Consider the following 18,615-nt stretch of genomic DNA (forward strand, 5'->3'; position numbering starts at 1 on the left):
AAAAAGGAAAGAGAGAAGAATTGTAAATGTCCTGTTGGGTCTAACCAAGCTGGCAATCTTTAAGAGTGGTATGAATAGGAAAAAACACAGTCTTACTAGTGAATGTGTAGTACTTTTTATAGTGTTTAAGTGGACAGACAGTGGCATTGCTGCCTTGCAGTGCTACAGCTCTGGGTTCAGTTCCGGAGCTGGTGTGGAGCTTGTATGCTCTCATGTGTTCTTGTGGGTGTCCTAGAGGTTCATAATTTTCCCCCGCAGTCCAAAAACATACTGTTACTGCAGGTTAATTTGTTTCTGGGAAGACAGGCCCTAGGTGTTTGTGTCTATAGGTCTTTTCTGTGATGGACTGGTTTCCTGTCCAGGGTGTACCCTGCTATGCGGCTGTTGCATGCTGGGATAGGCTCTGGCTTCCCTGCAACTCTGAACTGGAAGAAGCAGTTAGAAAATAGATGGTTCTGAGCTGAATTTTCTTTTTATAAATTGACTTACAAATTGTGCATTTTTTAAAGCATTTGGGGTTGTAGTTGTTTTGTGTGCGATTAAGGATGGGAATGTGAAAATTAATTTGTACATTTCAAAGGTAAGGTATGAGTGAATGTTAAATGTATTCTCTCTTTTTGTAAAACTTGTTGACTCTAATGTACTGTTTTTTTAAAGAATACTTTTTGCGAATACATTTAGTGATTTAGTCCACTAATTCAAAAGATGAATCATCTTTTTTTGTATTTCTTGAGAACAAACGTAACATTTATTTGATAATTACTTTCTTTATTCTAGGCTTAGAGAGAAAATGCTGTTTTATATCAAACAAGAGTATAATCCTTATTCCATTTTTATTTTAAGCATGACTTTTCTGCTTTAGGTTTTAATGACTTTAAGATGTATTTGCAATCTCCTCTCCTTCCCTGTGAAAACATTTTGCATCTTAGTTCATCATTGTTCCAGTTGGCTTCCTTGTTTACTCAGCAAAGATGCCAGTACTACACAAATGACCTCACTTTTCATGGACAAAGACTTCCAGTGATTTAAAGTGTAAGTGATTTAAAGGCTTCACAAGGTAGCAGAACAGAACTGCTTGTACTGCTTCTGGCGTTGGACAGTTTTGCTATTGAGAAAAACTGCAATAGTTTCAAAAAATAACATTAGCTTCTATGCCCTATACAACAAAAGTCTGTGACTGGCTTTATGCATTGATCTACAGAGTGTATGCCTGTCAGAAATCTGTGTGCCATTTTCAATCCATCTCCAGGCTAGAGCAGGCTTGGTGTTTGAAATTGTCCTTAAATAAGATGTAAAACTGATAATAAATTATGTTTATTTGACAGAAGTTTAGGTCGAGGTTAAATTGTAATGTCACATGACATCACTCCCCCAAGCTGTACATACATGTAAACACTCACTGGCCACAGACAGTACTGCTGTATCTTTTCTAGCTCCTCTCCTTCCACTCCAGCTGCAACGTTGTGGCATTTTCTCCCTGGTTCAGTCCTCCTATGTGACGGGAGATGTGACAGCACTGATTTCCAACCAGCCCTCTCATTTCCTCGGCTAGGTGCCCAAGTATTGAGCATGCCTTCCCTTTATATTTGTTGGTTAGTTTAATCTTTATTAGAATTTGACCAAACTACTGAACAGATCATAACACACACTTCCATTCCTTAATTGGTGCAGCTTATAACTAAATAATAACAAAAATATATTCAAAGAAATCTCTTTTTGTTGAAAAGTTAGACTTTCATTATTCCAGCATTTTACCAAGCAATGTTTACAGAATAAGTAAGAAGATATAGACCCAAAGCACTCTTGGACAGCAGTATTTTCTCTCTAAGATGTAGCAATTAAATAAATTGGGTCTCACTCACTTATTATTACCTCTGATTTCTTACTGATTCAATTACACTTAAACAGCAGGGTCATCCCTGTCTGGTCCTGGGTTAATACAGAAATACATCAACAAAAATACCCCACAACCAGTGGTTTGTTGTGACAATATAAATCTGTCTGAGGCAGTATTTATTCTTGGGCAGACCAATTAAACGGATAATATAGTTTTATTCTGCCCTTCACATTACAAATTTTTCTATATCGATTCACTTGACCCACAGGGGAACAACAACTATCACGTACCCAAAGGCTTGTTTATTTATGTTCTATTAACTTGTACTTTGAGGTCCTCTGGGCATAACCTACAGTAGCAACATGTGGTGAAAGCAGTTATTGAGATGCCTACCAGAAGACATTTTAAGGCTGTGATCTGTGAGAAGAGTTTAGGGGCCACCACCATGTATCTCAGTGTTTAACTGCAATGGTTTTAACCTCAGTGAAGAAATCATAAGAATCTTTGGCTCCTTCCCGGCCAATCCCAGAGTACTTCATACCACCAAAGGGAAGGTTGAGGTCACGGATGAGCCAGCAGTTGGTCCACACCAATCCAGCCTGCAGCTGTTTGGCCACACGGTGGACTCGACCCACATCTCTAGACCACACAACAGCGGACAAACCATACTTCACATTATTGGCCCTTCTGATGACTTCTTCCTCACTGTCAAAGGGCACGATGCACGTTACAGGACCGAAGATCTCCTCCTGCATGCAGCGCGATTCATCTGAGATGTCAGTGATAACGGTAGGCAACATGAAGTATCCACTCTTGTTCCGTTCAGGGAGGTCCAGAGAGCTGATTCCTTCCCCACACAGCACCTTGCCTCCCTCTGCCAGCGCCAGCTTCACGTAACCCTTTACCTGGTAACACATACAGTGGTGTGGTTTAACAAGAAAGTGACAATACTGCGTATAATTCAAACATCCCTTAAAATTTGGAACGAACAGGCCTCTTTAGTGGCTCAGCCTGGTAAAGATGCTCATTGAAGTTGAGGTCGAGCTCCATGTTCATGGGTTTGAACTGGGTCATGTTACTAGCCAACTATGACTGGGTTTCCCCAAGCAGTGGCACACAACTTGCTGAGAGCCACAGAGGGTAGGGTGGGATTAGTTGGCCAGGACAGTGACCCCTGTAGCCTCAAGGGCTCTTGCAGACATGCAGTGATGTCAGTGAGGCATGAGCCTCTCCTCCAATTGGCGCTGCACCTCCCGCTTGATGCTGTGTCGCCAGTGAGGTGTTGAAAGACGAGTGGCTCGACAGTGGGCAGGTCAGAGCATACCGCCAGGATTCCTCATTCTCCCCAGTGTGCGGTTGCGGACTGCTTAGCTGTGTTCATAGCTGCTCAAATGTGAGACACATGCGCTTTGCTGTTTCAAATCAATGTTTTTTTCTTCTAAATTTGGAATATAAATAACCCAATTCAATTACAATTGGAGAACAATTAATGTTAACTTTATTGTCAAATTCCTTTTAAAATTTCACCTTTTGTTTTTCTTTTTATAAACTCTCAATTTCAGATAAGAAATTGCTGGCCAAATTGTTGTTACAGGCTGCAAAACCTGTAACAACACGGGGGTAACACGTGCTGTGACTATTGTCCACCAGCATGATCACTGTCATGCTACTTGCTATTGGACTCATTCTGAGCTCCATAGTGCCTTACAGGAGAGTCAGCACTTATTGGAGGCAGCACCTCTCTCACACATGTCACTGAAAGCTCCCAAGTGTCTATCAGGTGCCAGGCTTGTGAACTGATCGACACAAGCCCATATAACCCTGATGGTGCCTATAAGAGGAGCTCCAATAGGAAGGCTCTGATGATAGAGCAATGTCATCTCTGAATCGGTGATGTCTGGCATCAGACTGAGTGCTCTTAGCAGTTAAGTCACTCAAGAGTCTCATCATTACAAATCTAACAGATTTGTTCATTATTTATTATTACTTGTTAAGCTGAAGTAAACAAAAATTTCTGAGGTTGCACAATTTTACCCAACCAGATTGTGTTACTTCAAAGAGCCTTGTTGTGTTATGATTATATTTACAGTAGAAGATTTATGGTATAGGTTTGTCCCTTAAAATTAATTTTTAATTACATTCTTAAAGTATTGTGTATTTAAAAAATACACATTGAAAATATTTAATAAATAATGTGCTTTATGCACAAAATCCTATAACAAAAGTATAGTCCTTTACAAAAAAACATTTTGAACATTTCCTAAAAAGTATATATATATACACTTATATGTATACTTCCTATATAGCAAATGTAATCCACAGCTACATTTCCATAAGTACATAATCAGAAACTATAGATACATGTTCAGGACTCTGACTGCCAGGTTTCTACAAATGGTGAAGCAAAAAATGTATTAGATATGTAATTAAATATTTGGTGTGCACCTAATTCGATAATTTCTATAAAAACATTTCCATACACTACTATAAAATGTATGTACCATAAAATGTTTGTGCTCCATGTAAACTTAAGTCAACAGGTCTCCAGTTATCATGAAAGAACTTCATAAAACACTACCTTTTCTAAATGCTCTTTGCTGATAAGTGCTCCATTGTGGACAGTAGTATCTGTGGGAACTCCAGTTTTGTACTTCTGGGCAGCTTCTACAAATCTCTGTAGGAACTCAGAATAGATACTCCTTTCCACAAAAATCCTGCTGGTGCACAAGCAGATCTCCCCCTACAAAAATGAAAAGGCAGTCTTTTAATTAATTTACAATTGTAGATAACATCCAAATTGACTGTCTGAAATATAATTGTTTTCACTGTCTATTGCTATCTTGCATTTGTTGTCGTAACCCTTCTGTCAGGCGGAATAAATAGCGAATTCCCAGAGAGCACAGGAAACAGTTCTTATTCACCAAATTAACAAGTCTGAATGATTCTTTATAAACAAGATACTGTAGCAAATAGTGAGTTTTAAATTGGTTAAGCTTCTTCTACAGGATGTGCTGTTGTACAGACATGAAGTCAGGAATTTTCTTTTTAAATTAATGCTAGTATTGTTAATTTATCTTTAAACCTGCAGTTACCTTATTTTTATTTGTCCTAGATTATATAAATATATACATCTTTACAGTCTTCATATTTATTCCAAAAAATTATAAAAAGAACCTTATTGTCTAGCAGTTTGATTAATACATTTACCTCAGATATTCTACGTATTTTTCAGAATTTCCGAATCTGCTGATTTTTAACTACCTTCAATGTCAAATTAAACTGCATTTACTAAAGATTTTAAGGGAAAAATTGATCATTTCTTTTTTTGACATACTGTACAAATTTCAATGGAGCAGAAGTACCCTCAAGTGGTCATAAGAAAAACTGCAATTATAGAAATTTGTTTTTAATATGGTACAGTATATGGCTTAGTACTAACAGTAGACATAATCTCCAAATAAGTGTAACAATGTGTGTCATGCTTGTAATTGTTTATAATGTAAATTCAATTCACTGCTGATCTTCTCCCATTTCACTTAATGATGCTTATTTCCTTATTAAGCTGGTACCTAAAGCTTAAAAAGTGAAGTAAAAAATCTCCAAAACCGAAAAAGCAACTGCAAAGTACAGTTAAGCAGACTCATGAAAAAAATAAGCTAGTAAACAAATTAATAAACCTCTCGTCTGTCATCTGCTTGTTTTCTAAGATGTTTCAGATTAAAGTGTGGCTCTGATCTTTTCTCTAAATTGACTTATAACATGTGAGTAGTAACAGTGGTAGAACATAGTAGTTCGGGTGGGTAGCTGCGTGAGCATGCATAGGCTGCAAAGGAACAAGTAATAGGTTTATTCCATGCTGAAAAAAAGAAGAAATAAACACAACGTTTTGGCCGTGGAGCCTTCTTCAGGTGTGAGCTCGTACCTGAAGAAGGCTCCATGGCCGAAACGTTGTGTTTTCCTTCTTCTTTTTTTTCAGCATGGAATAAACCTATCACTTGTTTCAGTGGTAGAACAGCCTTGGTTGTAAGGGACCAGTGGATCTGTACTTTATTACAATATTGTTCCTGTAGGTTTCTTACAGGAATTTGAGAGCCTTTGAAGTGACAAGACACTGTATATGAATCCTGCTGTCACTGTTACTGGAGGACTCAGGTCTCTGGAGCGGAGTGCCGGAAGGTGTCGGCCACAGCTTGGCCCCGGCAGCAGCTGACCTGGTTCCAGAAGCTGGAGCGCACTGTGGCGGGGACGCACTCGTCCAGGTCGGCGTCCCGGAAGACAAGGGCGGGATTCTTTCCCCCCAGCTCCATGGAGAGCTTCTTGCAGTGTGGGGCACTGCGCTCGGTGATGCGCTGGGCAGTGGTGGTGCTCCCAGTGAAGGAGATGAGAGGCACCTCGGGATGGGACACGAGAGCGTCGCCCGCCCGCGGCCCTGTCCCAAACACGATGTTCACCACTCCGGGGGGCACGCCTTGGGGGGGAAACAGGCAGGCCCGAGAGCAGTCATTAATCCACCCGCTGCCTCTGAGCCCAATTACGAAACAACACCATTCAGAATGATATCAAAATGGATCTATTCAACAGTTCTTCAGTTATTATGAAAGATAAAACCCTCCCTTTTCAAAATGCTCTTATAGACAATGCCATACTTAGCATATTAGTTATTCATATTCCTTTTTTGAGGTGAGGCTAGAGTAATAATATTTAAAATTGACGTAACTACATTGACCCTACAATGTTGTTTGTTTATTTTTTGGACCCTTTGAGATGTTTTCTATGAAATTCATGTTATGACTCAATTGTTGACAGCGAATTCATTAGAAAAATGCACTGAGAAATAAGCAATGGGTCTGTGGATAGTAATAACATTGGGTCAGAATGTAGAAAATGACCACTACAGTGTCCATCTTCAGTCATTCTGTATAAAATATTGGGCTGACTGGTGTGAGGAGGCCTGGGTGTTGTTGTGTGCTCATGAAAACAGGAAGGCAGAGCAGTGGTTACTGCATAGGACTCACTACTAACAGTAATCCCTGGGGAATTGTTGTTGTCTATACTCAGATTACTCTTGGAAATACCATGCTGTATAAATCTGTACACTCCAGGTCATCACTGTAAGTGCATTTATTGTTATCCACTGATGATTTTTAAATTTGGAAAAGAAATAAAGTTTTCAGGAAGTGCGTGAAGGCAAAAGTCACCTGCTTCATCCAGAAGCTTGCACATCATCCAGGCAGTGACAGAGGTCATCTCACTGGGCTTAGCCACCACAGTGTTCCCTGTTGCAATAGCTGGAGCGATCTTCCAGGTCAGTAAATACAGGGGCAAGTTCCACGGGCTGATCAGACCAGCTGCAGACAAGGGTTAACACTGCAGGGTTAACACTGCTAAGTTACGCAATGGCAGAAATCTGTTTATCTTTCACCACATAGGTAGTTCACTGCTAAAGGTCACTGGAAAGAAAATAACTTTGTACAGCTGGCACTAAATTAGTCTGTAGTGAAAAAAGAAGAGCATAATGATTTAAAGTGTAGTGAAAAGTACAGCCCCTTAAGAATTTATGGTTTAACATATTTAGATATATTTACCTAGTCCTCACCTAGTCCTAATAGATAAAACTAACCCCATCTGACAACACACAAAATTCTACTTCATCATTGTTTATTTAAAAAAACAGCATTCAAAATCTTTGTCTGGTCTAAATTATTCATTCATTACAACTTATGTATTTAAAGCTAGCACTATATAAATATCTGGCATTATATAACAGGAATTGAAGACTGTCTTCTGGATATGATATATGTCTGCCAGATTCAGAGTTTGTTTGACACTTTGTATAACATTATCACTTGTGAAATACAAAAAGTTATCGTGATCACATTCTCCTTATCAAACAGTGTTTTTCTCTTTTAACTAGGGTATGAAAGCTCCTATCTTAAGAATCTCAAGAAATCATAATTTGCCACTCAAAGAAAACTTACAATGTTAACTGTACTATATAGTAATTAGGCTTTAAAATGTAAATGAAAAGCCAAGCACATACAACCTTATGAATTTCATAAGTTATATCCGCAGATTGAACAGAGAATAAAATTAGGAAAGGAACTGCAGTGCTGTCTCACCTACTCCCACTGGGCTGCGAACAGTATACAGCATACAGCCCATGTGGTCCATCTGACTGCATTCGGTAGTGTGGTGGAGGATGGAGGATGCAAAAAAACGGAAGTTGTAAGCAGATCTGGGAATGTCCACAGTTCGGGCAAAAGTGATCGTTTTCCCTGCAATTAAGAGAAAGGAATACATCACTTTCTAACATTTGGTAAATGAATGTGTTCACAAAGGAAATCAGATATTTTCAAGCAAAGAGGCTGAATGCCCCTGTAATGATCAAATTAAATAAACTTCAATGATCTGAACTTGTGAATCATTGATGTGATTTAATACTCCAGTTTTTGTGCACCTGTTCACCTTTTCAAAAAACACTTTTTTGCATAATTAGTGCATAACATGCTGGATGAGTTCTTCACAGATTGTTTTTGTATTTATTGTCCTATCCATCCATTTTCCAACTGCTTTATCCAATATGAGGTCACGGGGGTGTCAGAGTCTATGCTGGCAAGCAACAGGAGTAAGGCAGAATACACCCTGGACAGGACACCCATCCATCACAGGGTACACAGACACAAACACACACACCAGGGCCACTTCTTCTAGAAGCCAGTTAATGTACCAGTATGTCTTTGGACTGTAGGCAGAAACCTACATGAACACAGAGAAAACATACTGTTCTGTTTCAGCTGTGGAGTCAAACTATGAATAAAAACGCAACAACAGCTTTTTCCTCTGTTGTTTCTTGTAACTGTTGTCTTTCCATAAAAAACAGAGCCAAATGGAAAGGTCAGTGTGTGAGCTATGGTATTCAAAGTTAAGTTTCCTCAATGACCAGATGACATTTAAGGTGCAAAACACAGTGATTCTCTCCTGCAAACAGAAAAGATGTTGACTGTGAATAGGTGAACAGAGAGGTCATACCCGGTATAAATGAAAGGAAGGAGAAGATGAGAAGTATGAAATATATTGAGACAGGGCACTCATGAAAGGACAACCTCCATAAGACACAATACCTCACCAGAAACAGTAAGTCACTCTGGCTCCCCCCCGAGTCTCTCTCACCTTGGTCTTTCGACTCAGCCTGTGCAAACTCTTCCAGGTGAGCATCAATGAGGTCAGCCAGCTTGTTCAGTATCTGGGATCTCTCCAAGGGGCTTTTTGAGGACCATGCAGGAAAAGCTTCTTTGGCTGCTTTCACTGCTTCCTCAACCTGATGGACAAAACCAGAATAACTGACTCATTTTCAGAGTCGTGTACACATAACAGAAGACCTCAATGATTTACATGAAATTCTGCAACCCTAAACAGTCGGAAGACGGTTCTTGGTTGAAGACCTCATTTCATAGAGCTGGGACAATATAGTAATCCATCAATCAATCCATTATAAACCATTGATAGGCAACATTAAGTAATTATTTAAGAATGGAGAATGAAAAATTGCAACTGAGATTCTGGGAATATGTTTAACCACCTACGCTTACCTGCTTGATAGTACTTGAAATATTACAAGGTTAAAAGACACACCCTCATGCACTATGATCAAGTATGTTTTATCACCATGATATTTTTCTACCAGAAGCTGCCACAAAGATCAAAAACATCAAACCAAACTGCAACCTAAAAATAAAACATGCCACAAGGAGCCAAACTTCATTATTACCAAATATCCAAAACCAAACTGATTTGTTTATGAATATTATTTAATATGATCATTACATTTATTTTCAAGCAATACACTACCAATACACTAGTGAGGTGAGAAAAGCTGATATAAAATAGTGAGAAAAATAATTGTATCACATAGTTGGTTATAATATGATTAATATCTGTATTTTTTTTTCATTTTAAATAGAATCATACATGGATTCATAGTTAACTATAAGATAGTGATGCGCTGATGGTTTAAAAACTGTCACTGTCTCAGCCCAATTATTTACTGTTTACAGGTAAACTATCAAAAGGAAAAGCGCTGTGATTTCAAGAACTGGAGCTGACATTATTTTCTTATACCCACCCTGTGTGCAATCAACAGTGGCCTGAGACTCAGCTTTATGGCATTAACCCTTGTTCTGCATGATGAGGATGAGGATGTGCAAACATGCTCCTCGGCCACGCCCACCTGTCAGAGCCATTCCTCCTCCTCCGACAGGCTGCAGGAGGGAGAGGGCCAACCGCAGGAGCACCACATCACAGTAAGCTCGCAGGCGCCCAGCCGGTGCCAGGGGCTGCCGCTGCATTGGAAGTCAAGAGAATGCCGCCCACCTGCCAGAAGTCAGTCAGCCAAGTGACTCACAACCCAGGGAGGCCCAGGTGCAGGCTGCTAATGACATGGCCCAGGTTCGAGCTGGCCACAGGTGGACCACAGGGCTCAACGTGCTCTCTAAGGGATCTCATTTACTGCCTAAGCTGCTCTGCTGCCAGTCTTGAGCAACACAATGCACGTTACAGTGATACCTCAAGATATGCCCCAGTTTGAAACTGTTAAAAATGGTCCCACAATGAATCTAAAACTGCATGTGGAAGCTTTTTCCATATTACATGTGTACTTGAGGCATTTCCATAACTTTTGCATTGCTTATTTTTGCGATACATCCAGGAAAAAAACTAATAGTGACAAAATTTTACTATGAATCCGAAAAACCCTGAGTTGCCTAGTCAAGTACAAAACTTTCTACATTACTTTGTCAATGTGGTGAACGAAGAAAAAGCTTGCGCATCACACAGGCAGTGACAGATTTCGTTGAAGTGGCCCCATATAAATGTGGAAACAAAAACTACTTAATTAAACTCTAATAAAACCATTACTGAGAACTTTCTGAGAAAAGAAATGTATGTCTTTTCTGTTTTATGTTTGCTGATGATCATGTGGGATTCTGTAAATCTCTGCAAATGTCCTGCAGGATTCTGTCAGGAATCTCATTGGAATGATGCTGTGTGACCTATTTCACATTTTCTGGAAGAAACTTGCAGGATATTTGGTCCAAAAACAGCAATATTCTGCAAAAGTCCTGGTGTACTTAAAACATTTATATACTGTACATATATTCATGATCATTTTCAGAAAAAAAGTATTCCAATAGTGATAATGAATATGTCATACAACTTCAAGTATTTTTTTTTAATGAAACCACTGTCACAGAGGTTTTGAGCCCAGTGTTAGGTTCATATTTGTGATAATTTCACCACCTATTTTTTGCACAGTATAACTATTAATTTATTTTCAGCTATTTCTCATTGCACAATGCTGTTGTGTAAGTACATTACAAAGACTTCCAAATTATACATTTTGACCCCATTTTTACACAGTACACAGATTGTAAAAGCTAAAACTACAGCTTAAACCTGGCAATCGCTATCAGACACAGCCCTCTAGTAGCCTAAAATATGATATAAATTAATCATTAGCAGTTAAGTAGACATTTACCTAGACTTTGAAGTGCAAAGGTTAATTCTGACTCTGCAATGATTCACATTTTCCAGAAAGACAATTAGCAATACTGGTTTGCTTGTGTTATATGATATATAGTAAAGGCCACAGAAACTGTAAAGCTTTAGTTAAAAGTAACCTAAGTAAAGTATAAAATAAAAATAAAAGTGTGCCACCAAGTGTGTGTGATACAAAGCCCTTTTTATATGTTTTTTTCTAGGGCATCATATTACAGCTGCACATCAGCAAAGACAAGTGATTTACTTCAAAATCTGTTAGTTAATGGGACATATCTGAGTTTCTCTTTGTAAGGGCTGAGACTTTATGGCACACAATGGAAGAGTTAAAAATTAGTTAAAACAGTCCAGAATATACATTTGTGAACAACTACAACAGCATTAATTAAATCCTTGAGATGTTTTCATTTCAAAAACACTAATAAACCCTATTCATATTTTTACCTTACACATAGTAAAAATGTGTGGACATGTATATTCTATTTTTTAAATATATATATATGTCTCATTAAACCCCTCCGATGGCACAGGGCCACTCGACAAGAATGTAGTTACAGCAGTGTGCATGTGCTATTCTTGTTAGAGAAAATGAGCTACTGTAGCAGAGGGCCCTATAATTTTATTTACTACCCACATAACCCCAGTTGTTGAAGAAAGATTCCTTCGCAAACCCCTTAAAATAACAGAGTTTAAGCAAAATATAATACATTTCTACATGGATAAAACATCTCACCTCCTCCTTGTCGCTGTCGGGCACTTTGCAGTACACCTCTCCAGTAGATGGATCATAGGAATCTACATGTCTGGAGCACTGCACGAATTTACCTCCTATGTAATTCTCCAGCACTAAGTGTGTCCTTTGATCTGCCATCTTAGGCATGATTGCTATTGGTCTTTATTAGTTTATACTATACCTAAAAATCACAGCAGTGTCCAGTACAGACTACAGCTTCACTGTCACACACACTGTCAGCTAGCAATCATTTATTCAACTGGTTTTAATGCCGCCCCTGTTCTGTAATCCGCACCTCTCACTCGAGCGAACAGCGATTCCGGTAACCAATCACATTCCGCGAAAGGAAAACCTGTCAAAATCAAGAGACCAATCGCGACGGAAAGGGGGAGGGATATTCTCCTGCCGCTGACAGCTATCCCTCTTGACCTTCTACTATTCAGTAAAGATTATACACTGTATACTTAATAACAACCAAACCTCTTTTGAATTTAATCCCTTACATATTTGCATATATTGATGTCACTTGTATATATATATATCTTTAATATTAATGTATGTCATTGTCAGTCTCCATTATGTAGAAACTGATCATGGGCCTGTAGTGGAATTTTTCCATACACTGTTATGCTGCACGGTACTTATAATTCAAACACTTTATTAAGTAATAAAATAGACCCACGTAGAAATTAAAGTGTTGTCCCTAGTGAGTGTCTGAGTTATACTATGTGACTAGGCTGTAGCACTGTTTCAAGGAAAGTCTTCACAGTCACCTACCTGCAAATAAGACAGCTATGACGAAATCAAATAGAGAGTACCACAGCAAGGAATCCAGGTAAATGACCTAGAAATTCATGTTAACACACCAATATTATAATGCCGTGAGGACAGACAGTAAAAAAGCCCCTAGAATTTTCCTGGATCTTGTGAGAAATTAAAAACATTAGGGTGTTAATCCTTTCACATTCTAACACAAAGTCGAGTTTTCTGCAAGAATGTTGCTAAATCACATTATAAAATGTCAGATTTAGAATATTACAGGTTAAAAAAATAAAATGGAGAACTAGAGCTCAACCCAGGATCTCTTGAAGTCCACAGAAGCCACAACCGTTATTTCCACATCCTCGTCTAAAGATGGTGTTTAAGAAGACTAGTCCATGCTTCACACACATGCTCAGGACTAGGAGTCTGATTTCCCTACTCTTTCCTTCCTGTTCGTGCCATTCTACAAATACCAGTCCTTCTGAAACGAATGCTCTTGACTTGTTGGTTAAGATGCAGTCTGCACCGGAGCAGAATTGTTCCACACCTACTCTGGAAACATACTGTACCTCAAAACTGGTTCCCCGTGGGCTAGCCTGCCAATAGCATGAGACATTCATGTTCAGGTGATGTAACCATGGAGTCCATCTAGAGCTTTAGGTGTCTCCAACACAACAAGGCCTGGTTCCACAGAGAGGATTTCTAATTAGTTTGATTAATCTAAGCTTTCTGCTCAATTATTGTAGTGTTTTACCAAGCAATTTGTGTGAATAATAATTATCATTGGATAACAATGCTAGCCTTCCTCTAAGCTGATCAAAAGCCAGATAACAAAACATTAAAAAAATGAACATAAGAAGCAAAGGTTAGTACTGTATGTAATCAAACTGATTTATACACTCACATCTAATAAATAGGAATTTAAATCTTAGTTACACTATGGTGAATATTATTTAGCTATGGTCATTTAAAAAAGCCTTTTAATACTGCTTTATATACAGTATCTATTGATAATTAAAAGTCTCTTTTGACTATGGAAATATTAAATTACCATAACTGATAGTGACATGTTTGCTGTTAAAAAAACACCATAACTCGGAAAGGCGTTTTGTGTAATAATTTCTTGCTGTACAGCTATATGCTGTGTTATATGTATTATATTTAATACAACAGTAATAAAAGGTATTTTCATCAATAGTATTTTTAGCATATAATTTTTATTTTTTGTAGGACTAATTTTCTGGGTGGTGCTATTGCAGAAGTGAACCTGTAATATAGGTTACAGCATTCATTATCTAGAGGAAACTGAGATCAATTTAAAATATACCAAATTTGTGCTTTGTCACGATAGGATGAAATGTGAGTCTCTAGTAGGAGTTTGGCAGATCACAGTGTGTACAAATGTGTTTAATAGTAAGCACTTGAATTTAGTTTTTAGCTTACAGGTGTCCTAAGCAATTTAGGAACAAAAAAGATCTAAATATTACCACTAGATGGTAGCATTGCAATATAAATATGTACTTTCCAGTAAACAGATCACAAACAGCAACTACAGAAGACTGGTGTGACAAAAATTTGACTGGTGTGACTAAAGTTCTTGTGCAATTAGCCTAGCTTATATGAAATTTAGCTCTAATTGTCTGTCTAGAGCTTATTGGCGACCTGGTCAAATTTTCTATTAGCACAAGTTATGGCCTCCTAATAATCCAAATCTATGAATTGACTTTTTCACTCTCTTCTCCTCCCCACTGATAGTTGATGTGTGGTGAGCTTTCTGGTATACTATGGCTGCAATCACATCATCCAGTTGGGTGCTGCATATGGTGGTGGAGGGTAGTCCCCATTACCTGTAAAGTGCTTTTGGTAGTAGTGCCCAGAAAAGTGTTATAGAAGTGTAAGCACTTCTTTTCTATTTATATTCACAATGTGTGCAACATATGTAAATAAGCTGCCTAGTTAGTAGCATTGTTTTTTTCACACATAATCAAAATGGGGGTTTATGAAAGGAACTTGGACCCTGGTCATTGTATTCAACTTGAAGCATAATTTTTTTTTTCACCATGCTGCAAGTTGGGTCTGCATTTGTTCTTGAAGTTAATATTAACCCACTTGATGTCTGTTCTGTCCACACTGCAGAAAGCATGCTTCAAAGCAATCATGCTGAAGGGCTAAACAACTTGATTATTGACAGGGATTAATACTACTGGATGTTGTTCATATAATTTATTGATTCTTCAGCTGCTTGGCAGTTTTCTGGGTTCTGCAGCCCTATGCACAGGTGGAAGTGGATATCTGGTACACGGCCCTCATCCATCTGTCTTGTGCTGGCGTTGTAACAGGTGGACATGAACATGTGTTGTACTGTATGGTTATGTCTCAGAGGTGCACTAGTGATGTGTCTGTAAAATCTGAAGCAGATGGCAACAGTCTGTTGGGTAATTCCTGTTTGAGTCATACCAGTGCTGGGTTCTACTAATCATTCAGTATATTTGGCATCACTGTTTGTGGAACAGAGAATTTTCTGTTATGAATCCATGGCCGCTAAACATTTCTTCTTATCGACTGCCCAATCATTGCAAATGCTCCTGTCAATACATTTAATTTAACCTTGCCTGTACAGGCAGGGACAAAAAATGGAAGCAACAATGTAAAGCCATTTCTTAGGTTACTGGGCCATTACAAGTGGCCAGTGCAGCTTGTATGCACTGTGGGACAGTCTACCAGCACCTGCAGTTATGCAGGAGGAATGCGGCGCCATTCTTCTAGGAGAAATCCCATGTCTGGCTAAAAGAGGTGAAAAAAACACAAAGATTTTATTCCAGAATATTAAATGTGTAACTGGGCCTAAATCTCGTGATTATAAACTCTCTGATATATAGATACAGTAACATCAGTGTCAAGCTCATCAAACCAGTAAGAGACTACATATGCTCTTTGGATGGGGGCAGTGTCATCCTGTCAGACACCCCTCCCAGCAGGAGAGAAATGCAGTGACATGGGGTGTCGATGATAACTCAATACCATTAAGCAGCAATTGACCCTGCCTTCTGAAGGAATGAGTGCACCCAAAAAGCATCTCACACCATTACAGAACTGCTTGAACCCCTCAGCGATGGAATGAAGCACTCAGGACTGTAGAGGTCTTTAAGCTGGCTCCACACATATACTGCCATGAACATGCCGAAGGATGATTCCCCTGACCAGATCACCTTTCTCCACTGCTAAGTAGTCCATTGCATATTCTTTGTGCCCCACTGGACTCACAAACGTACACGGTCTGGTGAGATGAGCGGTATGTACACTGCAACCCAACTGTGGTGTCCTGCTCTTGGGAGGCCTCATTGAACTGGCTGCTTGTTTGCAGTAAACTGACCAACAGTGCTTGTTTGTTTTGCCTTGGACTTTCAATTAACATGGGATATCATGATCCTGGAGTGTGCATCCCATTGCCTTGCTAAGCCTAATTATAGGCAACTGGACAAGTATAAAAATACTGAATAGGCCTCTTAGCATACTGTTATTATTAGCAATGTTATTTGTTTAATCAACACACAAATCACTGTGAGGAAGCCCTTGCTTTCAGTCTAGTGAGTGCCCCTTAAATTCTGTCTGGATGCGATACATACTGTATAATGTGTGATTCATAGCGATTCGACAGATATGGCTAGAAGTTCATGTCGTGTTTTGGTGGGGGAGTTGTGCTTGCAGCTGCTTAAGACAATTCCAGTTTGTTGTCAAAAACAAGAGTTTGTTTTGTTTTTACCTGCAAGGCTAATATGGTTAGGAATGCATTTAAATATTATGTTTTAAAATTATTCCCCTTTAGGCCTCATTGGTTTACTGTTGTTGGATGATTCCTTTGATGTTTTAAAACACAGTATTTACTGAAAACAATTTGGTGCTTACATTCATTTCAAATTTTCCAATACAGTATATTTAAAATAATCTAAGATAAATATAAAATAGTATTTTTAATTTTTCTTGTAGTATCTGCAGTAATCTGTGGTAATCTACATTCATAGAGTGTCCTGGGTGAGACATTCAAGATTGTTCAGTAATTACAAAAGGAATGGTAACAAATCCTTTACTGAGGCAATCACAATCTTTACAAAGCAAAACCAAAAAACAAACAAATTACCCACTTTCCTTAGATGTCCTTCTGTTGTGGTTTCATATTTAGTACTATCGAAAGTGTTGATTGGAGTTAACTCTTAAATCCCCATTCAGGATTTGAAAAACATTAAACATTTCTTTCAGACTCTTTCTAAAAAAGGGGGTGATTTTCTTAACTAACTTGCATTTTGTGATGTTTATTAGCTTTGAAGGTTTTAGTGTTAAGGTAATCAAAAAAGATCTGTTAAAACCTTTGCTAAAATTAATTTAAAAAAACATTTATTCTAAACTCTCCTGTATTTATCTCATATTGCTATGTACTCTATCTCGATTAGAAGTATTCATCACAAACTGTTCAGAACTTTGCTGTAAATATTTTGTAGCAGACGTACAGTCTGTGAACAGAAATAATGCCAAAAGCACAGCAGACAATGACCAATGAGAAACAATGCTGAGCACTTGGCAGGTGTGAACTCAGTACTTCTACCAGCAGCTAGTGTATATCCCCCTACAATTCACAGCTGGTAACACACCGAAGCTCAGCAGGCGTGAGCCTAGTCAGTACCTGGATTGGAAACCTCCTGGGAAAAACTAAGGTTGCTGCTGGAAGAGGTGTTAGTGGGGCCAGCAGGGGGCACTCACCCAGAGGTCCATGTGGGTCCTAGTGCCCCAGTATAGTGATGGGGACACTATACTGTAAAAAAGCGCCGTCCTTCGGATGAGACGTAAAACCACGGTTCTGACTCTCTGTGGTCATTAAAAATCTCAGGGTGTTTCTTGAAAAGTCTAGTAGGGGGTTCTGACCCGAGTTCCCCCTGGCCTTTAGGAATCATGGCCTCCATATAATCCCCCATCTACAAATTGGCTTCATCACTCTGTTCTCCACCCCACTAATAGTTGGTGTGTGGTGATCGTACTGGTGCACTATAGCTGCTGTCTCATCATTCCGGATGTTTCCTGTATACTGGTGGTGGTGGAGGGGAGTCCTCATTCCATGTAAAGAGCATTGAGTAGAGTGTCCAGAAAAGATGCTATATAAGTAGAAGCGATAATTACTATTTCTTGTACTTAAGAAGGAAGAGGATATGTTGTGCACTGAACTTACTTCTGAAGATCAGTTTTGAATGTCTCCTGAGTTTCAATATGGCTTCTCCGTGAATCACTTTCCTAGAATCCAGGTCCAGATTGCATGCTTTAACAAGACGTGTTTTTTGTAAAAAAAATATTTACTCAGAGAAACCATTTGTGAAACAGTTGCATGTCCGCGTTATTCATATAGATAGCCCAATTCAGCCAATTACGTGTCGGTACTAATCAATCGCACTGTTTCCCCTTATCTTTATTCCATTTGCATTTAAAATGCAGAAGTTTTCTGAATCAACCAAGGTCAGGATCTGGGGAAACCCACACTTGTGTCCGTGACAGAGAAATCAAATTCCGTTTCAAGCAATGCTGCAGTTTCCATTTGGCATCTAAAACTTGTTTCCACCATGTTATTTACAACTAAATTCACAGCTATCTTGAGGAATGAGCTATCTGCTGTGTGATGGAAAAGTTCACTGCCACTGTTTCAGTGGTACACTCAGAGTGCAAGGCTGTTTCCTGTTCTGGAGTACCA

At 38.8% G+C, this 18,615-nt stretch overlaps 1 protein-coding gene across 1 annotated transcript; it reads right to left on the reverse strand.

Moving 5' to 3' along the window:
* Positions 1 to 1,298: 1,298 nt before the first annotated feature.
* Positions 1,299 to 12,424, reverse strand: aldh8a1 (aldehyde dehydrogenase 8 family, member A1). Its single transcript, XM_006625823.3, has 7 exons — positions 12,123 to 12,424; positions 9,008 to 9,155; positions 7,957 to 8,112; positions 7,036 to 7,185; positions 6,049 to 6,305; positions 4,416 to 4,577; positions 1,299 to 2,742 (listed from the first exon to the last, which is right to left on the reverse strand). The coding sequence occupies exons 1-7, from the start codon at positions 12,267 to 12,269 to the stop codon at positions 2,290 to 2,292; spliced, it is 1,473 nt and encodes a 490-aa protein (XP_006625886.1). The 5' UTR covers positions 12,270 to 12,424; the 3' UTR covers positions 1,299 to 2,289.
* Between the last annotated feature and the right edge of the window lie 6,191 nt (positions 12,425 to 18,615).

This window comes from Lepisosteus oculatus, chromosome 2 (assembly GCF_040954835.1).
Source record: "Lepisosteus oculatus isolate fLepOcu1 chromosome 2, fLepOcu1.hap2, whole genome shotgun sequence".
Lineage (NCBI taxonomy): Eukaryota > Metazoa > Chordata > Actinopteri > Semionotiformes > Lepisosteidae > Lepisosteus > Lepisosteus oculatus.